A 22912-nucleotide genomic window follows, 5' to 3' on the forward strand; every position below is an offset into this window, starting at 1 on the left:
GAGTGTATGAAAGTGCCAAATTGAAGATTTGTGACATTGCTGATGGATGGAAAAACAAAGGAGCAACCTTCTGGCTTTGCTGAGACAAAATGGGGTTTGATGACTTTTTGAGTTTTTTAAATAGTATGCAGGACAGTCTTTTAATTAGTGTATTTCTGTCAAGCAAAGAGATAATTAAGGGAATGACTCTCCATGGACAGTCTAGAAGATGATTTGGTAAAGTCCAGCAAGACTAATGTGTGTTAGAGTATGCTTATTCTGTCTGTAGGTCTTTGACACCATCCTATTCAGGTAGATGGACCTAAAAATCATAGTTTTAAAATAAGGATTTCATTTCAGTGTTGTTTGGAGATGCTCTAGTGACCATTTAGAAGTCATTTAAAGGTAATGGTTGTGACTAAGATTTGGCTGTAGAAGACACCAGATCCCAGGTAAATCTGTGCTGCAGCAGCCCTTGCTGCTGGCCCCGTGCCTGGCTCAACTCCTGGGCCTGGGCTGGCCACACCTGCCCTCCAGGCTGAGGGTCTGCCTGGGCTCTCTGCCCTGCTGCTATTCTGTGAAACTTCAGAAACTTCACATCCTCAGAACTGCCCTCAAAAGTGCCCACTCAGGTGTGGGTGGGCTGCAGAGTCCTTCCCTGGCACCAATGGCCAACAGAGACGGGCAGTTGCACGACACACAAGTCTTGCTTTTAGTAAACCAGGCTAGAATAGAATCAGGCCTGATCCTCTCCTCTCACCTGGAACCCCACCAGGTGGAGAACCAGACCAGTGCTCGTTGTCTTGAACACAAACAGCTGCAGCCAAACCACTTCTGAGCTCTGGCTTTCCTCGCCAGTGACAGCAAAGCTCTGTGTGTGTCATGTTCTGGTCGTGTGTGTGATGAGAAGCCATTTTATTATCTATGATTTTCTTAGAGTCTTGATATTTCAAACAGGATTGGGTATGAGAAAGGCCATGTGCTTCCTTTCCAAAAATACTCAAAGACTTCAAACATATATATATATGTGATTAGAGATATATAAGAATAATAAGAAAAAAGATCCAAAATGTGTATTTCTTCTTGCAGCTGGACTGAAATAGCTGCTAAGATTTTCTCTCCCCAGCTGAGAATTGGTACAGTTTGTTTTCTTACATGATTTCCATGGTGTTGATAATGATGTATTTGTATATTGTGACTGATGAGAGATAATCAGACAGGGAAAGAGCACAGAATTACCTGTCCTTTTTTCCAGTCAATACAGAATGTATGAATTTATTACAAGAAAAAAAGTGTGCAAATGAACTTCCTGTAATTAGGCCATTCTGACCTGTGTAGAACCACACTTTGTTTGAAATTTATAAAAATTATAACTAGTACAAAACCTTGTGGTTGATGTCTCTATATGAAGCAACAAGTAAAATGACATTGTTTTCTATTTGAAATACATGAATTATCAGTAAAGGCGCATTATCAGAGCTGAAAAAAATGACATATTTGTCCAATATAAGAGTAATTTGTCCAACACGTGTGTCAAAAGGCAGAGTAGGGTTTTTTTACATTACCCATCTCCCTTAGTTGTGTTCTGAATTGCTGGGACTCTTAGGAGAGTGCAAAGGTTCACACAGACAGAGAAAGTCATAGATGAATTTATAATAGTTACTCCTGAGATATCTGCATGCCTTTCACTACCAGTGTTCATTAGGGAGTGCTAATTGATCCAAATACAAGCTGTGGATCACACAGAAAGGCAAGCAGGTGAAAATGAGAATGCAGAAAGACAGTGCAAGTAGAGCCAGATAAACTGGACCTGATTTCATGCAGTATCCAGATTTCTGGGGGCAAACTTCACCTGCCCTGACTCTTCAAGTCCTTGCTGCCACCATGTTCCTGCAGCTGATATTGGCATGAAGAAAAGAAGAATTAGGAGCAGCCAGGTGCCAACGGGGGGGCTGCTTTGTTCCCTGCCCAAGCAGGGCTCTGGCAGGTGCCCAGGGCAGGGGATGCCAGGGCAGGAGTGAGTGAGGCTCGAGGCTCTCCTGCTGCACAGCACTGCAGGAGAGCTGCAGCCAGCACTGCAGCCAGCACTGCCTCCATTGCTGCTGCTGCACATCCCAGCACTGCCAGCACAGCTCCTGCTGCTGCTGCTGCTGCACATCCCAGCCCTGCCGGCACGGCTCCTGCCCCGGCCCGGGGAGCTGTGCAGGAGCCCTCTGGCTGACTCATACTCATGCACACCCGCTCACACCCTTGCACACTCACTCACACTCTTGCAGCGCCTCGGAGCCGGCAGGCTGTACCAAAGCTGCGGCCACAGCAGTGAGGGGGGTGCTGGCCGGGCTGTGGACAGTTAACTGCCGGTGCGGCTGATCCCGGAAGCAGCGCCGTGGTTGGATGAGGCGGCGCGGCGTCATATTGCTGGTGCGGGGGTTGTAGCAATTGCGCATGCGTGGCTGGCGTCGGGCGGCCGCCCGCATGGCCGGCGGCGGGCGGGCACGCTGCGGGAACTGGAGACGAAGCTGCGGCTGCGGTCGTGGAGGGGAACGACGGGCCGGCCGTGGTTGCAGGGGGCGGCGGAGCCGCGCCATCCCGCAGCTCGGAAGCAGGGGGGGTGGGGGGGGAAGGCACGGCTCGGCCCGGGGCCGCGGTGGCGAGCGGCGGCGGCAGGAGCGGGAAAGCGACCACGGGCGGCGGCGGGGCGGGCTCGTCAGCGGGAGATAAACCCGGCGCGTAGGAGCGGCGTAGGGGCGGCGGGAGGCAGCTGCGGGGGGGCCATGGCGAGCCGTGAGCTGGTCGGTGGCTGCAGCCGCCGGGAGCTCGTAAGCCGGGCTGGGGTGGCTGCTGGCCCGGCGGGCAGGGGCGGCGCTGGCGGGAAGTTGAGCCGGAGCCGCGGCAGGCACGGGACAGGCTGCGGCCACCGGTGTAAGATGCCGCGGCGCCGGCACGGGGTGGGGGGCTGGGGTGCCCCGGTCCCAGCGCAAGCGGTGCCGTGCCGGGACCGGGGGATTGCGCTGGAGGAACGGCGGCAGGAACGGGGTTAACTGGGGCCCCTTGGGGCGTGCTGCGAGCGCTTGAACGCCGACGGGGGGGGGCCGGGGCTTCCTGCGCCAACGCGCGCAGGGGGCGCTGCGGACGCCAGCGCGGCCGCGCCAGGCGTGCTCGGCACCGCTGAGCCGGGAGCCGCAGGGGACTGCAAAGACGCGGCAGCGACGGACGCGGACGGGACTTGGCCACCACCGGCGCTGGATCGGCAAAGGGGGCGGGGGGGACTTGGAGGGCGCGAGGAGCGGCCCCCAAGGGCCCTGCTGCGGGTGGCGGGGGTGGAGCGGCGGGGGCAGGAGGGGGCGGGGCCGCGGTGACGCTGGTGGGCGGCCAGGTGGGGGCGGGGCCCGCGGTAGCCGGGACAGCAGAGACCAACGAAATGGTGGGAGCTGTGGGAGGGGCCACGAGGGCAGGGGGCGTGGCTGAGGGCGGGGAAACGGGTGTCCAGACCGCGGGGGGCGGGGCGGCAGGGGTGAGCTGGACTGCGGGTACCGGAGCTGTGGGTTCCGACGGGGGTGGGGGGAAAGGGGGGGCGTGTCCCGTTCGAGAGTCACGGCAGGAGGAGAGCTCGGCGGGGAGCTGCTGCGGGCATCCCCCTTGCAGCAAAGAGCTCAACCAGCGCCCTGCAAGCTGGGACCACCTCCCCGGCAGCCAGATCCCGGCGGGAGATATTATTAAAGTGCTCAATCCCCCTTATGGGGTAGAAGGGTAGATAGAGGTTTAATTGTGTTAGGAACTTATGACTTAAAAAAGGAATTTACTTGCTGTGGCAGTTACGTCTAAATATGGATAACACTGGACAAACTAGATTAGTGAAGAGCTTTTTGCTTTTATTTCTAGCACATCAGTTTTAAGACATACAATGGAGACATGATGTTAATAGTTCGCTGATCTAGAGAGAATGTTTGAGAAGGTGGGGTTATATAGAATGACATAAAATTATCTCAGTTTAGATTTTAGCTAATTATACATAGAACAACACATATTGACAAGTATTCTATCTAATCTTATAAAACACACGTAATGGTATTTAAAACAAAGACTGGTTCATAAGAGATAAAGAATAGAGTTCTATTCATGCTAATTTTCTAAAGATATACATTAAATAACTGTTGTTATCTTAAAGCTACTTTTACAGAGGCTGATTGTTATTTGTTACGTATGCTCTACTGCTTGGGAAACTTTTCTGCTGTATCTGCAATGCTAACAAAACTTCATTCTGAGGCTTATACTTATTTTAACCATTTCCTAAAAACCCTCTAACTTTATGGATTCCAACACCCCTGTGTCCAAAAGTCTCTTTACGACAATTGTGCTTTATGGCCCCGCCCCTTTTACAACAGTCGCGCTTTACAACTCCTTTTACGACAGTCGCGCTTTACGCCCCCCTTTTACTACAGTCGCGCTTTACGGCAGTTTTACGACAGTCTGGCTTAACGGCCCCACCCCATTTTACGACAGTCTGGCTTTACGGCCCTGCCCCTTTTACGACAGTCTCGCTTTACGGCCCCGCCCCTTTCACGGTAGTCGCGCTTTACGGCACCGCCCCTTTACGACAGTCGCGATTTACGGCCCCCTTTTACGACAGTCGCGCTTTACGGCCCCTTTTACGACAGTTGCGCTTTACGGCACCGCCCCTTTTACGACAGTTGCGTTTTACGGCAGTTTTACGACAGTCGTGCTTTACGCCCCCACCCCTTTTACGACAGTCGCGCTTTTACGGCTCCGCACTTTTACGACAGTCGCGCTTTATGGCCCCACCCCTTTTACGACAGTCGCGCTTTACGGCCCCGCCCCTTTTACGACAGTCGCGCTTTACGGCACCGCCCATTTTACGACAGTCGCGGTTTTCGGCAGTTTTACGACAGTCGCGCTTTACGGCACCGCCCCATTTACGAGAGTCGCGCTTTACGGCCCCTTTACGACAGTCACGCTTTACGGCCTCCTTTACGACAGTCGCGTTTTCCGGCAGTTTTACGACAGTCGCGCTTTACGGTACCGCCCCATTTACGAGAGTCGCGCTTTACGTCCCCTTTACAACAGTCACGCTTTACGGCCCCTTTTACGACAGTTGCGCTTTACGGCCCCACCCCTTTTACGACAGTCGCGGTTTACGATCCCCTTTTACGACAGTCGCGCTTTACGGCACCGCCCATTTTACGACAGTCGCGGTTTTCGGCACCACCCCATTTACGAGAGTCGCGCTTTACGGCCCCTTTACGACAGTCATGCTTTACGGCCTCCTTTACAGCAGTCGCGTTTTCCGGCAGTTTTACGACAGTCGCGCTTTACGGTACAGCCCCATTTACGAGAGTCGCGCTTTACGTCCCCTTTACGACAGTCACGCTTTACAGCCCCTTTTACGACAGTCGCGCTTTACGGCCCCACCCCTTTTATGACAGTCGCGGTTTACGATCCCCTTTTACGACAGTCGCGCTTTACGGCACCGCCCATTTTACGACAGTCGCGGTTTTTGGCAGTTTTATGACAGTCGCGCTTTGCGGCACCGCCTCTTTTACGACAGTCGCGCTTTACGGCCCCACCCTTTTACGACAGTCGCGCTTTACGGCAGTTTTGCGACACTCGTGCTTTACAGCACGCCCTTTTACGACAGTCGCGCTTTACGGCAGTTTCACGACAGTCGCGCTTTACGGCCCCGCCCCTTTTACGACAGTCGCGGTTTTCGGCAGTTTTACGACAGTCGCGCTTTACGGCCCCGCCCTTTTACGACAGTCGCGCTTTACGGCCCCACCTCTTTTACGACAGTCACGCTTTACGGCAGTTTTACGACACTCGCGCTTTACAGCACGCCCTTTTGCGACAGTCGCGCTTTACGGCAGTTTTACGACAGTCGCGTTTTGCGGCAGTCTCACAACGGTCAGGCTTTATGGCCCCTTTTATGACAGTCGCGCTTTACGGCAGTTTTACGACAGTTGCGCTTTACGGCCCCGCCCCTTTTACGACAGTTGCGCTTTATGGCACCGCCCCCTTTTACGACAGTCGCACTTTGCGGCAGTTTTACGACAGTCGCGCTTTTACGGTCCCGCCCCTTTTACGACAGTCGCTCTTTACGGCCTCCTTTACGACAGTAGCGCTTTCCGGCAGTTTTACGACAGTCGCGCTTTACGGCACCGCCCCTTTTACGACAGCTGCACTTTATGGCACCTTTTACGACAGTCACGCTTTACGGCCCCGCCTCTTTTACGACAGTCGCGCTTTACGGCAGGTTTGCTTTACGACATTTTACAACAGTTTTTCTTTGCAACATTTTATGGCACTTAACAGTTTTTACTTTATTTTGTTTGGTTTTTTTAAATTAATTTAATTTTTTACTTATCTTTTTATTTAATTTTTATTTCAAATTTTTCTATTTTTCCAAATTTTTATTTTATTTTTTTTGTTGCTGCCCAGAGCAGCTCAGGCTTGTGATTGTGGTGCTGTTTGAGTGCCCCCAGGATGAGCGAAGAGAGGAGAATCTTGGCTCCGCCCTTCAGAAGGGTGATTCATTATTTTATGGTATCTGTTCTATTTAAAGAAAATGAGCCATTAGAGCTATACTAAAGGCGGAGCAAGGAGACATCAGAACCCTGGAAAGGAATAAATAATTGCACACTCACACCACTCACACTAACACCCTTGCAAACTACTCACTCACACTCTTTCACATTACTCACACTCTTGCACACTCACACTCTCACACTACTCACACTCACTACTCACACTCACTGACATTCTTCCACACTAACATTCTTGTACGCTCACGCAGACCCTTGCACACTTACACACTTGCACACTCACACTCTGACACTTGCACACTCACTCACACACTTGCAGTCACACTTGCACACTCACCCATACACACTACTCACACTTTTGCACACTCACACTCTTGCACACTACTCACACGCACACTCTTGCACACTCACACCCTCGCACACTCACTCTCAGAGCCTTGCACACTCACTCAGAGCCTTGCAAACTCACTCTTGCATGTTCACACTCACTGGCATTCTTGCACACTCACGCAGACCCTTGCACACTTACTCATACACTTGCACACTACTCACTCTTGCTCACACTCATGCACACCTGCTCACATTCTTACACACTCATGCACACTACTCACTCTTGCTCACACTCATGCACACTCAGTTGCACTATTGCACACTACTCACACTCATACCCTTGCACACTCACACCCATGCACACTCACACTCTTGAACACTCACTCACACCTGCTCACATTCTTGCACTCTCACACTCTTGCACACTCACACTGTCTCCCACTATACACACTCTTGCACACTCACACCCTTGCACACTACTCACACTCAGACCCTTGCACACTCACTCACACTCTTGCACTCTCCCACCCTTGCACACTCACTCACACTCTCACACAACTCACACTCACACAGACTCTTGCACACTTACACACTTGCACACACACTCTCTGACACTCTTGCACACTCACACTCTTGCACACTACTCACACTTGCTCACACTCACGCACACCTGCTCACATTCTTACACACTCATGCACACTTGCTCACACTCGTGCACACTCGCTCCCCGGGCCCAGCAGCACAGGATGGTGCCCGTGGGACAAGAGCCCGTCTGGGGCTCTGCTCAGCCCTGTGTTACCTTTAGCCGGTGCTCTGTGCACACAGTCACACCTCTCCCTTCTGTGCCTTAACATAAAATATGCAGTTTGCCCTTAAATAAAGTATTTTCTGAAGAACACAGGGGAGGCACTGATTTACAGGCTGTAACCCTCTGCTGGAGCCCTGTGCACCAGGTTGTCAGACAGGGAGGGAGATGCACAAAGCTTTCTCTGGCCTCGCAGAGCTCCAGGTCTCCTCCCAGTCAGCCCAGCAGTCACTTCTCTTTTCACTTTCTTTCCTAACCATCATTTATTTCCTTCTGTGTGAATTTACAGGCGAGAGGCATCGGTCTCCCCCTCTCTCTCCACCTCCTTCCCAGCCATGTGACTGAGCACTCCCTGCAGCCAGTGAAACTTTTCAGACTGCAGCAGAGCTGGGTTTGCTCTGCACCGGCTCCCAGGAGAAGCAGTGCCTCTCACAGCCGTGCTGGCCATGGGGAGGAGTGCACAGCAGCTCATGTCGCTGACCCTCGCCTGGGGTGAGTAACAGCATCATTTCTACCTGGAAAACGGGACATTATCTCAGTCTAGTTTCCTTGCAGTCAGGACAGCACCCAACAGACTCAAAACTTTGGACAGTTTGTTGCTAACACTGAGAATGCTTTCAGTAAAGTCCCACTGCTAAGAAATAACCATACCTGCTATTCATTGCAGCTGCTGTACCCTCAGTTTGACACACTTAGTGTATCAACCTATTCAGTTTTTAAGATACACTTCATTTTTGATGTTTTCCTCTGTATTTCCCCTTGAACTCTTGCAGTGGCATAAACTCTGTGTGAAGGAGTCAGTTCCAAGCCTTGTTAGAAGCAGACTTTTTTGGCTTTGCTTTTTGTAATTAAAAATAATTTCCAGACCTGCAGATCTAACTGAAAATCTTGAGTGAGACAAGCAGGAAAGAAAAACTAAGGAAGCATTGCTTGAGTCAATTTATCTGCATTGCAAGATGCAGAGCAGGATCAGGAAAGCAGGAGTGAGGCAGGGGCTTGGAGAAGTCAGACTGGGGCTTCTCTCAATGACAAACCCCATCAGAGTCACCATCTGATCCTTAATGCTGCCCTGTGAAAATCTGGGGAGCCATACACATGAAGGACATCTCCCAGTCACTGCTTAACACCTGCAGGAGCACCAAATTTGCCTGGTGAAGAGGACAAAATGTGATTTAATCTGTGGGATGGCCAAGGGTTTGAGCTTGCTGTTGGCTGTGTTTTGCCATCGCACACGGGGATCACACAAAGAACAGCCCTGTCCCCCTCCCAGTCCATGAGCAGGGAAAGTGCCCAGGGACTTGACCACAAGCTCCTGCTGTATCTCTGCTTTCCCATGCCTGCTTCATAGCCAAAGGCTGCTGAAAGAGCCCCAAAACATAGAGATGAAAGGGAGAGCAAGATCAGACTGAGTAGCAACACTAATAATTCAGTGGTCAGCAATCACTTTTGACCAGAAAGAACTTGTTTCCTCTGTTCTTTACCTGATTTTGATCTTTCCTTTAATAATTTGTTGTGATGTTTTATTAATGTCACAAAGTCAAGTCCTTCTATGCAGACAGGGAATGAAACATAATTAGTGCAAACCAACACTGCTGGGCAGCTGAAGAGATGAGTGTGGTTTGATGAAAAGGGGATGAGTGTCTGTCACACACCCCAGCACAGGCTGAGAAATGGCACAGCTGGGCCATGGCACTGAGCACTCAGCTTCCCACCATAACAGCTGGGAGCACAGCAGCGATGTTCTTGTGACCAAAACCTGTCACCAAAGCATGAAAAAGGGATCTCCAGGCCCAGACAGGGAACAGTGGATTTCTGAGAGCTGCGCTGGTCCGTTTCTGGGAGCTTGGGAGCTTTTTCTGGAGCATTGCAAGGAGGCTGTCAGGGCTCTCACACAGCCCTCGGCATCTGTTACACACAATTTTGGTGCTGAAGTGAGACAAGGGCACTGCAGCTGCTGCTCTGGAAAGATACACCCCAGGGCACTTGCATCCCTCAAACAAAATGTTGTTTATACGAAGTTTTGAGTTGGCTTTATAGAAGGGAAAAAAAAAGGAAACTACTGGGGGTGCAGAGCTCCACTCCTCGTGTTTCTGTGGTCTGTTCTGTTCTGCTGGCAGAGCCACAAAAGGCATTGCTGGGGGAGTTGTGCTCTCAGCTGCTTTCTGAGCTGTGCCAGGCTCCCAGAGAGGATCCTGGCCATGCCAGGGAGCCACAGAAGCTTTCCCAGCCTCAGCCGGAGGGCAGGTCAGGGACCCATGGGCCCATCTGCCCCTTCACCCAGCAGGGCCACCAAACCTCCTCCAGCAGCCACCCAAACACAGCCAGTGCCAATGGGGGCAGCTAGAGAGTGATCCCTGCCATCCCTGGGGGCTGCTGTGGCCAAATGCCTTTTGGGAAGCCCAGGCCAATGGATTTAGCAGTGTGGCCATCACACACTGGCATTTGGCCCCAAAATTCTCGGAGGAACAGTCTGGTAGTCACCCAGTGAGCAAGAACCATGGGCCATTCCAAAGACATTGCTGGCTTCACCCCTCAGGTCACCCTGTCCAGCTGAACAATGAAAAATAATTGGGTTGAAATGACCTTTTGAGGAGTTTTATTTAAAAGCTATGGGTGGCATTTTAATGTCACTTCAATATTTCTTTTTACATCTGTGTAATCTGGTCAGTAATCAAAAACAATCAGTGAGCTGAAAACTAAGACCTACAGACAATTTAGGAGTCGTGTAAATTTAAATATGGATTGTTTCACAGTCTTAGAGGGGAAGAAAGAGTAAAAACTGCAACTTCTTCTTTCTTGTTTTTATCATGCTGATACATTTGGATGCAGCTACCCATAAGTGGTGCATGGCAACTGCTCTGGCTTTCCCCTGGCCCCACAGAAGGGGATCAGTCATCTGATTAACAGCTCTGCATCAGTTGTGGCAAAGCATAGGGGAAAGGGAGAAAGTGAACTAAAGTATCATATGAATTATGCATTTTTAGGTTCATTTTGAGAAAAATCACAATATTTTTGAGGTTTTTCAACTGTCTCAAGTTGCATTTTGATGGTAACACCTAAAGTGGCAGTCAGGTGTGTTCTGTACAGCTCAGAGTGAAACCCAGGCAATTTTAGGAGTTTGGAGTATTTATATCTGCATTTCTGCTCTTCTCCAGCATAGCCATTTTAAAGGGAAAATTGTGGTAAGGGTTAAGATCTGTGCATCTGCTCTTGTTGCTTTGATTTTTATCTTGAATTTGATTCAAAACCCAAGAAGTTTTATTATTCTTACTTTACATGTATCTGAAAATGGTTAGATTTTTATGAATTCAGCTATTATTGAAGATCTCTGTTCATGATGAGTGACAACAAATAAATGAATAAGACCTTGTGAGATTTCAGCCATTTTCACTCCAAATGTGCCTCTGGCGTTAATGTATCCTGATATTCTAATCTCAGCAGCCTGCCTGCCATCAACTGTGACACTGATGCATGATAAATTTCTTTGAAAGAACCAGTGTACAGTGAACTCAGACATGTTGAGGCATTCTCTGTGGAGCTGTACTGCTGGGAATATGAGCTATCTTGGACTTTTGCGTCCCTTCTGTCTCCAAACTGGAGAATGTATCTCTGTCCTCCCACTAATTTAGGCAGTAAAGCATTTAACCACCTGTACCTTCATGTACATCAAAGAATTCCCAAACATCAGTGATTTATTTCTTTAACTGGATCTTGTCTCTCCAGAGTCTTGTTGCACACTCACAAAGACTCATGCAGAACAGTTGTGACATTCAAATATTCTGCAGTGTACTTTCCCACTTTTTGTTCACTTTTGTATTTACATTTAGGAGCCAGATATTTTTCTTTCATTTCTGCAAAGGACACATTTTTGTCTGTAAATGTTATTAGGTGAAAGCATAATTTTGGTGCTGTAACTATTTCCTGATGTGCTCCAAAATGCTCCTGGATTATTTTTTTTTTGCACCCTAATTTTTTTTTCTCATTTCTGAAAGCCCATCACTTAGAGGGATGGTCTTTCTTTGGGTTCTTCCAGGAGGAAGAACTCCAGGGTTCAAGCTGACATGGCTGCAACAAAATAAATACCTGGAATTTCCCTGTTCCCAGAGTGGTTTCCCAGACTTGTGAATCACTGTAAGACCATAGCACTGCTCACTTCCTTCACACACACAGACACATCCCCACTCCCTACACTTTGTTGGTAAGAAACCAACAACCCCTCTGGCTGCTGTACCCACTTCACCTTCTTTAGACCTCAACAATTTGCTTCCAGCAAATCCTGCTGAACTACCTCCTGCAGGGAATTCTTGTGCTACCTGGGGATTGTGCAAGGTCTGCTTCCTGAGTGTGTGGAGAGCTGGGAGCCAGTGTCCTCCCCTGGAATGGGAATACTCAGAGGTGTGTGGAGAGCTGGGAGCCAGTGTGCTCCCCTGGAATGGGAATACTCAGAGGTGTGAAGCTTAGGGTATTGGTGTCTAGCTGTGGATAGTCCTACAGGGTGTCTGCCTTTATTCTCCTATCATGACTGGAGCCAAATGAAGAGTGAAATTGTATAACCCATTTGATAACAAAGCTAGTGCAGGTATGTTGTGGTTATCAACATAGAAGTGAAATGTAAAGGTTTCTGGACTACTGACTTCAGTTTCTTTGCAGCATTTTCCTCCTGCTTTGCTGAAGTGGCCCTGGGGGTTGAATTGTCTCCAGAAACCACATCCTTCCACCAAATGGCTACTTCTGCTCAGCCACTTTCCCTTTATCATTCCTCACCCCATCAAAGCACCAGCACAGACCCTCTTCAAACAACACCCACAAGCCACAGAACGGCGGAGCAGACAAGGGAGCAGCTGCAGGCAGCACCAGCTGCAGGCCAGCCCACGGCAGGAGCAGCACCACCGTCCCCAGCCCCTGCAGACAGCCCCAGCACGGCCGGCCAGGCTGCGACCACGGCAGTGCCCTCGCTTACAGCTGCAGCCAAGAACGCAACCTCTGCCCCTGTGTCCTCCACCAGGCACGGCACGGGACCACGTGTGACCACAGCAACTGCAGCAGTGGCCACCAACACCTCCCTGAAGCACGAGACAGCGAGTAGCCAGGGGACAGCTGCCACCAGCACGCCGAGGGCCGGGCCCAGCACGCGGTCACGGAGACAAACAACAGCCACGGGTGATCCAACAGCCACGGCTGGGACCAACACAACAGGCACCCCTGCAGGAACACAGACAGCTCCCACGTCCCCTGGCAGCACTGTGAGACCCCCTCCCACCCCACAGCCCTCTGCCATCCCCACAGGCACCTACACTGTTTCTGAGGGGAACAGGACCTGTGTCAAAGCCGTCATGGGCTTGCAGCTGATGGCCCGAAATACACAACAGGTGAGGGGGAAGCTGAGCTCTGTAGTGACTTCAGTCATTAGCTGGAGTTTATTCTTCCTCTTTCCAAGCCATTTTCAGAATTAGCTCCTATGATCAAAAGAAATGGTTTGCTGCCAGTCTAAGGCCTCTCATGCCACAGTATCCCCGCTGCTGTACTTTGGCCTGTGTGATGATGATGCCAAGGGGATGTAAAGGTGCTCTCTTACTTCAGTGATATTTGTGTGGGAGCAATGCTGGGGCAGGGGATCAGCCTGCAGAGTTATTTGTGCTTCCCACAATGGGAGGTTAGTTAAAATCTGAACTGACTTCAAGCAAGAGCTTGACATTGTGAGTTGGAGTGAAAGCAAGAAATTGCCAGTTCACAGACTTAGATTTAGAGGTGGGCTGTCCTGATGCTGATGTATGGACATTTTAGGATCATGGGAACTGCCAGGTCGTGAAGAGCTGCTCCTCTCTCCTAGAAGTGATCCACTGAGAATGATTCAGCAAAAGATGCCATATAACCTGAAATGGCAAATGTGTCCCTCAGGCTTAAGTTTTTGTTGCCCCTATTAATACACCATATAAGAGCTACATCCTCAGGCTCTGGAGTTCTTATTCCATCCCTGTTACAAACACAAATACTCATGTTTGATATATGAATATTTCTAACATGGCAAGAGAGACTAATGTTGGTAAAGGTAATTTTCATCCCTTGTCCTGTCAGAAGCCAGGAAGGGAGCAGGATTCCCAACCTCACCAGACCTCAGTGAGATGTTGATAATAACATGAGGTACTCCCTCTCTGTAAATTACCACTCATACTCACCTGACTCTGCCTGAATCATCAGTTCACTGAATCAACAGAAACCAAATATTTTATGCCAGCTTAATGCACTGGAACAGTTCAGTGATGTGTCAGACAACCACCAGTGCTGGTTTGTGAGTGGGGAACAACCCTGGCAGGCAGCAGTTCAGCTGCCACCACTAGCCTGTTCATTCAGCCACACAGAGCCTGTCTGGGGGCATAAAAAGGGCAAATCTCTATGTGTTTTAAAGTTATTAAGTCCCTGCATGTTTGCTTTCATTCATCAGTAGCCCTGCAATGTCTCTTTTCTCCACAGGAGCAGATGGAATACGTGACTGTCAACCCCAATATGACAAAGATATCTGGAAGCTGTGGGATGGTGCAGTCTGAGCTGAACTTAACTTTTAGTGGAGGATTTGTAAACATCATCTTTGTAAAGGTAATTGTTGCATTTAGAGGGAAGGAGTGTTTAGGACTGGAAAGCAAGAACAAAGCTGCCTTTGATCCAGCTTGAGCTATGGGAAAAGGCATTTTATCTATCTCTATGATTGTTTTCCATCTGTATATAAGGCATGGTTACTCCTTCCCAAAAGGCCAGAACCAGAGAACCATGCTTTAATTAATTCAGATTGGAAAATACTTCTGGAGGCTGCCTGTGCAATGTTGTGCTCACAGTACAGCTGACTTCAGTGTTAAATCAGCTCTGTTTGAACTTTCCATTTGGAAGGGAAGAGTAACCACAGTTCTGTGCCATCCTCTGACAGAAAGTGCCAGAGAGCAGTGTTAAAGCTGTCCCTCAAGGAACACAAAGCCTAGGAATAGCCAAGCAAAATCTGAGTCTTTTTTACATAGGTAAAAGTCTCATGGTAGGGGGGGTCAGATCTGCTGTTTGCACGGGAGTGGTGCAGAGGGAAAGGGTTTGGGACTGGAGTCCCTGTGCGGGAACAAGGTGTGCTGGGAGCTCTGACTCTCACTGTCAAGTTGCTGTCAGCCATTTGTGCCCCCTAAAAGCCAGCTGGGGTTGTCAAATTCAAAGGACAGCCTGTGCAGTTTAAGTGCCCAGGAGCCATGACACATCCACAGCTGAAGGAGTCAAATTTCATCAAATTTCTGAGTGGAGAATTCCAAACAAGTGAACTGCAACAACAAAATTGTAGATAAGTGGCCTTAAAATGCACCACACCAGGGAGACCTATAAACACACACAAAAACTGGGGCAAGATGAGAGATCCTGCTTACACAGTGGGAAACTGAACTTTGTTTTTGACATTGTATCTATGAATTCCATGTTCCCCACTGGGGCCACACCACATGCAGGTGTGGCTTTAACGCAAGCTGCCAAGAGTGCTGCAGCTTTTACAAGCACAGGAGAAAATCCCTGAGTACAGCCATCCTCTTGCTAAATCAGGGATTTGCACACTTTGGAAGGCAGCACTGTTTACCTGAAAGCTGTAGGGGCTGGGTGATGATGCCAGCAGAGGTAAAACAGAACTAACACTGTGAATAAAGTCATTTATGGGCAGGGAGGAATGGGCAGGAACATGGCTGGATCCCATTAAACTCTGGCAGGTGTAATGAACATCAAGTCCATGTCCTGGAGCTCCACAGCAGCTGAGAGCTGCGTCTGGCCACCACTGCTGATCTGTGTCCTTCAATTAATCAAGATAAATGTCAGTCTTGCAGCCTGGTTCCAGGCTCAAATTAGAGACAATTAAGAAAAGTACAAGTGGTCAATCAGTCATTTTCATAAAAAGTCCAAGAGAGAACAGCAAATTATACCCCACATGTGTCATTAATTCTTGAACAGAGAAAATATTTCGATTAGTAGTCATCTTCATTTTCACTTGTGGCTAAAAGTTTTCTAAGAGGTACAGAGAAAAAGAAAAGTAAGGTAAAAAATGAAGGAGCTCCTTCAAAACAAAGGATCAGTTCAGACTTTGAGTGTTTGCTTTAAATGTGTGCTTCCTGCAACAAGAGGAACATTTTTGGTGTTACAAGAATCCTTAGGGAAAGGCTGGGGATTCAAGTACCCACGAAAGCTCCCAGGTTGCAGCAGTGCTGAGGAGAGTGATGTGAACCTTTAGGAGGTGCTTGACCTGCCTTGCCCTGAAAAAGGTGGTTTTTGGCACAGCATTAGACAATGCACCCTCCACTTAAAGATAAGCCTCAAGAGCATAGCAGGGCTCAGCTTGGACTGCTTTGAAATTCAAGTTAATAAGAAAACAGTTTGCTGCTGGCCTTTTGTGTTTGGTCCCCACTTGTGGCCGTCCCTGTGGGAGAGGAGCTGGCTCAGGCCCTGGGGCTGGGGGGGCAGAGGAGAGGGGCTGGTTCGGTGCTCACCACTCCAGTGGCCTCTGTGAAGGGCTTGAAAAAAGGAAGTTGTGTAACCAACCCACAAGATGTGAAGTAGGAGCAGGTGTTTTCCCCAAGCAAAGTTTTTAACTGTGGCCAAACAGAACTGCCATCCAAAAATGGTCATATTTATGTCTTTAAGTTGTAATGATGCTGAGAACCTCTCCTCTGGTGCATTTTCTTTCTTCAGTTTTCCCCATTCCATCCTACAAGTGCACAGGAGACATTCATGCCATTTATCCACCAGCTGCACTCATGAATCCCTTTGTGCCCACAGCAGGAATTAAAGAGGGTAGCAGGGCTGCTGCATGAGGCATCACGTTTTACTGCAACACTGCTACCAGGGAGAAGCTCCCAGGGCTGGCTCTTGCCCTGTGACACCCCAGGGGAGAGCAGTGTCCAGGCTGCACCAGGGTTTCAGGGCACATGTGGGCAGGACACCTGGCTGGGAATTTTGTTCTGTGCTGTTGTGCAAGGTGCTTTCCTTGCCAGCAATCTTCCTACTATTGGTTATTATCACAAGTATCTGAGGAGTGCCCAGCTTGAGCAGTTTGTGTAAAATGACACCTGCATGGCCCCAGTACATTGAACAGGTGATGCAGCTGAGATTTGGAAAAGAAAAAAAATCCAACAGAGTTGGTTCTTGGGTCTCAAAGGTGATGTGTTCCTTTGGGAAATTCCTTATGACCATTCTGTGGAGGTAAGCTGTGTTTCTTTCCCCTGCAAGTATGAGCATGTGTTATGAATAAAGATACATCTTCTTTTGCAGCAAGCTCCAAGTTACTCTGTCACTAAAATTGAGAGCAGAATACAGTTATCTTCTGAAGGTCAGTGATTTTAACCTGTCTTATTTTCATATCAAACTGTTCTGGGTGTGGGATAAACTTTCAGATCTTTAAAACACTGGATTTTGCAAATACATGTTTTATCAAGCTTTCAATGCATGATTCACCTAAATCTTATGGTATAAAAATGGAAGAGAAGGGGCTTGGCTGCAGTTACATCACTATTATTACATTTTCTTTTTGATCTCTAAAGCTTTCCCTGCCCCACTCTTTCAGAATAGAGATTACTTCAAACCTTGCCTGCTCCTGTGAGAATTCTAACCCCTTCCTACAGACTCAGTTTGTTAAAATGTGAATTGAAGAAGCATCTGAAATTTTAGCCACTTTTTCAGACCTAAGTTCAGCTGAGTTGTCCATTGATAGTTAAAGCACTCATTTAAACATGCAAGAAGAATAAGTGATAGTTTATGGAGAAAATGTCTGTGCTTTATTCACCTCTGGGACCATTTTACCTCAGGAAGATGTTGGTTCCAATGGAGTCAGTGTGGATTCTCATCTGTCTCTCTCTGGCCTCCAGGTATGCTTTACTATGCAGCCCTAAATGAGAAGCTGTTCACAACAAAGCTGGGGAATTCCTTTAAGTGTGCCAGCAGGCAAACCTTCCCCTTGGAGAACAACTTCCAGATCCTCTTTGTTCATATGCAGCTGCAGGCCTTTGACATTGTGGGTGACCAGTTTGGAAAAGGTGAGTAGAAGGATACTTTTCCACCCTTCCCAGATCTACAGCACTCTGGTGGCCTGATGGATGTAATCTGCTAAATTACACCCATACACATCTCACTGCTGTTGTCTCAACCTTTCCTGAGTCATTTCCAACACAGTGCTAATACCTATGGAGGATGGAAAAATATCTTTCCCTCCTGCATTCAGTACCTTCTGTTTCACCTTCTCATTAAAAATGTTCAGCTCTACAGCCAAAATTTTCTTCTTCATCCATTTTCTCCTGGAACAAGCAGAGGTGTGTTCACTACCAGTGCACTGCCCACACCCCAACGTGCAAAGTTCATTTCCAGGTCACTGCTCTCAATATAGCCAGATTTCAGATTTTAGCTATTCTAAAAGGCTCCTGATACTCAACTGCAGCAGCAAAACTGCCAGCTAATAAGAGATATTTGTGAATGCAGGATGATATTTTCAGAGCAGCTGTGTCTAGACATGATGAAATGTGCTCCTGAGGAGGAGCACAGCTGGCGCACTCCCAGCTTCAGAATTAAACATGATGCTCATCTCTTCAGTTTGTCTTTTCTTGGAGAAGTGCCACAATGAGGCAATCAGGTATCTCAGTAAAAGACCAGAGGGGAGAACTCAGTGGGACCTTGTGATCTCTTTCAAGTTGTCCATTTTCTCATTTCTGTGGCTTCCTCCCAGAGCATTTCCATACAAGAACTCAGGTGCACAGAGGGGCTGACCAGCTCTCCAGCCCTTCAGATGCAGCAGTAAGACATTTTCTCTTCTGCCACTTGTCTTTCTGTGTGCTTACAAAATATTGCCCCTGTATTCTTTTTACTTTAGATCTGTCTTTTGACTCAGTTTGGCTCTACTTGACCAATTCTTCTGTTAGGTCACCATTTTGGTTACCTTCTCCATTCTAAAAGGAATATATTGGGAAACAACATTTGGGGCTTTTAAAAGACATAGTCCTTCTCCACACTGAGAATCCCATCTATCCTTTCATTCTGTGGAGATTTTTTTTCATGGAATAACAATGAGCTGGAAGAACTCATGGCATCCCATCTGGTCCCTGCATTCCCATTCAAATGTGTACAATGAATGATATTACTTATGGGATTGGATATAGTCTCACCTCTAGGAGAGACTCAGCTGAGAAAGGTGCTCTCTGTTCCTCCCTCTCTCTCCAAGTCAGACTAATCTCTGCTAGTCAATACCATGTACAAATTTAAATTAGTTTTGCTTTTAATCAGAGAGCTGAGAAAGCAGCTCCCACCTCTGAAATAATTCCCCTGTGGCTATAAAACAGTCATGAAACTGTGGTGTATTGGCTGCATGTGCAGATTCTGAAAAAGAAAATCCCCAGTGAAGGAATGACTAAACATCATCAGCCTCCTCCCCTCAGGAGTCGCAAGACTGATAGTTTCACTTCTGTTGCTCCTGATTTGCTTATCTTTAAATGGGGAAGAAAAATAAAACATTAATGGTCACTGGTTTCAGGTTCCTTACAATTTTGTACAGATTACAGAGGTAATATCAATAGCTTGATCTGTTTGAGTCTAGAAATCTGTAAAAGAGCCTTCTGTACTTCATTGTATCAAAACAGTTTCCTGAGTTCATAGAGTTCATTCCTTCATTCCCAATGCTTCATCAAAGCAAAATGGCCTATTCAAACATTTCTGGCTTTTACAACACTTAGATGCAAATACTTTTCAGCTCATTTAACAGCAGGTTACATTAACCAGACAGCTTTTAAAAGGCAACCTCTAATAGAATGCTCATGCTGCTGGCTTTGTGGCATTGCATCACCATCTGGATTAGCGCAGAAGAGGATCAGACTTTGGGAAGAGCCATGTGGAGGCTCTGGAGCTGTGACATGATGTCATGGACTCCACATGTTCCTTGGGCTCATTGCCCACTGACAGTATAAAATTCCCATGAGGGAGAAGCCCAAGCCAAGCTACAACCTGTGCCAGCACAGTCATGGAATAAGAGTCGAGGTTTTGATCTCAGAGTGTTGTCAATCCTGCCTCAGAACAGTCCCAGGGAGTGAGGGGGCACAGGGTGTTGGATCTATCCTGGCTATAAACTGGGTTTGCTGCTGAGCTGGGATGTGCTGTGTGTGGGGTTTAGCTGTGGGGTTTAGCTGAGCACACTGCCCTGCTCAGGGAACAGTTTGCTCTGCAGTTGCCACTCAGAGCAGCATTCCTCTTCACTGGGAAGAGGCAATCTGATGTCACACAGGAGCAGGTTTTGACCATGCAGGATGTCTTGCTCTTTATTTTCAGGCTGGCACTTTGTATTGTGGTGCTCCCATCTACTTTTGGGAAGAAAGCCCCTGCTGTGTGTGTGCTGAGTGGTGAAACAATTCCTGCAGATGTGAGGGAGAAGAGCCACTCTCCAGGGAAGCACAGAGCTACTGCAGAAGGGACAAGGATGGTTTTCTTGAGATAAGGCTCACCACAGATAAAAAGTGTAATAAATACAGTGTAGTAAGTATAGTATATATACTATATAGTAAGTATATAGGAAAAAGAAAGAAAAAAACTAAAGAAAGCAAGGTTTTGAGAACTTCTGGCTCGTATTTGCCAGTTTTACTGGAATGCAGATATACGGTTTAGGAGTATGGTGTTCTGGTCTAACATTCTCTGATCTCCTTTTCTTTTCAGAAGAAGAATGTTTTCTTGATAGAAACGCCAAAGTAGCTCCCATTGCAGTGTGCCTGAGCATCCTGGGATTGTTTGTCATTGTGTTTGCCACCTTCCTGATCTCCAGGAGGAAGCCACAGAGAGGATATGAACGCATCTGAGGTTCATCTGCCTCTTTCCTTCCAAGTGTGTGCAGCAAGCAGAGAAGTCACGGGAGCTTTTGCTTCTGCCTGGAATCTCCCTGCCCTAAAGCCACATTTTTAAGTGAGATGACACTGTGTGTTTACAGCTAATGAATGTTTCTGGAAGGTGTTCTTTTAAGGTGGAAAGGAGAGAACTCACACCTTCTGCTTTAGGCTATTCCTAGCATCTAATTTAGATGTAGTCCAAAATGAGGTGCCTAAATTCTCTCTGTTGTTAACAAAGGAGGTCATTCAGATCACCTAAGCCAGATTCCTAAAAATAGCTTAAAGCAAGCAGTATCACTATCCCCCAGAAAATCCATCAGGTTTGTTAATGATGGTTAGATTTATCAAAAGATGTAAGTCTGACCTTCAGGTGAATAAACCAGAGGCCCACAGCTACAGACAACCCTGCTAGGTGAGAGCTCACTGAAAGCTTTTTTCAGAACACAGTGAGTGCCAAAATCTCAGGGGAATTGTCAGTGTGACTCCACTCTCAAGCAAGTTCTCACCACTCCTACACACAGTTATACTTCCTAAGCTCTCCCACTAATGCAGAGTGGTAATTGTGACTCTTACCCTGGAGCTGAAGATGTTCCTGGTCTTGTGAGAGCTCAGGAATCCCCCATGTGCAGTTCAGACATGGACCTGTCACAGTGACCACACTGAGCCCAGGAAATGTCCTCTGCTGGGCAGCAGGGTGGTCCCTTAGTCCAGGAAGATGCCACACTCACTGGAAATGCCTGGGATTAAGTGGCCACCACTGGGGCACCTGCATGAGATCCACAAGAAATGGAAATCCACTGATGCTGTATGGTCAGGGTTTCAGTGGGAAATAAAAGCTTGCACAGGCCTTGGACAAATCTGCCCAAAAGTGAGTGTTATCCAGTGTGCTCACATCTGAGCAGCTGGATTTTCATATGGAAATAATCAATATTAAAGCACACTGATACACTCTGTAGGCTATTTCCTGCTGAAACAATGATGAAGGCATGAGAATAGTAATTGCTTTTGAGATTTAAGTCCAGCTCATGTTCTTTGTTGTAAGAAGGCAAAGTTCCTTGTCACAAAAGATTTACACGTGCAGAAATGTGCACATACAGACACATACACATGTGCACGTGCCACACAATCTGCTCGCTGAAGCAAATGACATCAAGATGATAAGAAATTATGTACAAAAGCATTTGCAAAAGAGAAAATAATATTCAGTAAGAGCACACTTCCTCCAAGGAGTTAGGCTAATGGCTTAAATTTTACTAATAAAAGTTTGGCCTGGAAAAGGGCTGTGGAATGGCACTCATTAAACAAAAGAAAGATGAAGTCATAGGCAAAAATGCCTTGACAGTTTAATCTGTATCTAAACAAAAAGGAAATGCTGGGAGTTAATTTAATTTCTATGAATAATGGCCCAAATCCTGCACAGTTATTAATGGTGATGAAACTTCACTGGATTTTCACTGGATAAAATTGATGGTTATGTCATATCAGATATTCCCTTAAGTATTTTAAAAATAGTTTTGATATTTTACTAATATTTCACCATTGCAAGTTTATTTATTTAAATGAAGAAAGAAATTCTTCCATTCTATGAATTAGAGATGTTGGTCTGTGTGAAGCAGGAAACATAGCCATAATGCTCTATAATCAGTATAATATGTAGCTGTGGAAGTAATTACCATTCTCTAGAAATGTTCCCTTTGAGTCTGAATGAACCAATAAATAAGAAAGATAAAGACAATTTTAAAGCACTTTTACACTTGGAGAAACATCAGAACCAGCTGTGAGCACAGGAACAGCTGAATACATTTATAAGGTAAAACAGCACAAGAAATAGGACACCAAACTTTCAAGCCTTGAATACAGACACCATGATTTGGACTGTATTCAGTTGAATACTCAAATTAAAATATAAGTATTTCAATTATTCTTTTGCAAAAGGGCTCCAGCATTGTTCATAATGCTTAATGAGCTTTATTGAGCTCATTTTCCCTTCCTCCTTCTCCCCTTAGCAGACAAGCAGCCATTGGACTCAGACCTTGGGCCTAATAAGATCCCTCTAATTCTCAGGGTTACTTAATGCAATGAATCTGTTGCTTAGAATGCAGATTTTTATACTCAATTAAAGCATTCACCTTTTTTAAAAAAAATGACATGTCTGGGAGGAAAGGTAAATGGATGAAGAGCTTCCATTTGAAAATGAGCCTGTGCCTGCAGTGGGGATGTCGCTGTCCCAGTCTGCTACATGTGGCCATTTTAACAAAAGCTGCCTAAAAAGCTCAGCACATGGCCTGGCCCCAGGCTGTTCTGCACAGGGATCAGACATCTTTCCCTTGTCAAAGCTGAGTCCCATTTCACATGTTCTTTGGGTTGCTGGACTGTGTGATCTG

General features: G+C 47.3%; 1 protein-coding gene across 1 annotated transcript; it reads left to right on the forward strand.

Moving 5' to 3' along the window:
* The first annotated feature begins 7981 nt into the window (after positions 1 to 7981).
* LAMP3 (lysosomal associated membrane protein 3) lies at positions 7982 to 21034 on the forward strand. Its single transcript, XM_054282981.1, has 6 exons — positions 7982 to 8163; positions 12322 to 13040; positions 14143 to 14265; positions 16948 to 17005; positions 17541 to 17708; positions 20362 to 21034. The coding sequence occupies exons 1-6, from the start codon at positions 8118 to 8120 to the stop codon at positions 20499 to 20501; spliced, it is 1254 nt and encodes a 417-aa protein (XP_054138956.1). The 5' UTR covers positions 7982 to 8117; the 3' UTR covers positions 20502 to 21034.
* The last annotated feature ends 1878 nt before the right edge of the window (positions 21035 to 22912 follow it).

The sequence above is a fragment of the Melozone crissalis genome, unplaced genomic scaffold, assembly GCF_028551555.1.
Source record: "Melozone crissalis strain CALT ecotype California unplaced genomic scaffold, PUWL_Pcris_2 ptg000034l_1, whole genome shotgun sequence".
Taxonomy (NCBI): Eukaryota; Metazoa; Chordata; class Aves; order Passeriformes; family Passerellidae; genus Melozone; species Melozone crissalis.

Bases quoted from the DNA above. Each gene is read 5' to 3' on its own strand.
- LAMP3 (XM_054282981.1), top strand. From the start codon at position 8,118: ATGGGGAGGAGTGCACAGCAGCTCATGTCGCTGACCCTCGCCTGGG. The intron at 8,164-12,321 runs GTGAGTAACAGC...GTTTCTTTGCAG, and splicing joins GTCGCTGACCCTCGCCTGGG to CATTTTCCTCCTGCTTTGCT. The intron at 13,041-14,142 runs GTGAGGGGGAAG...TTTTCTCCACAG, and splicing joins TGGCCCGAAATACACAACAG to GAGCAGATGGAATACGTGAC.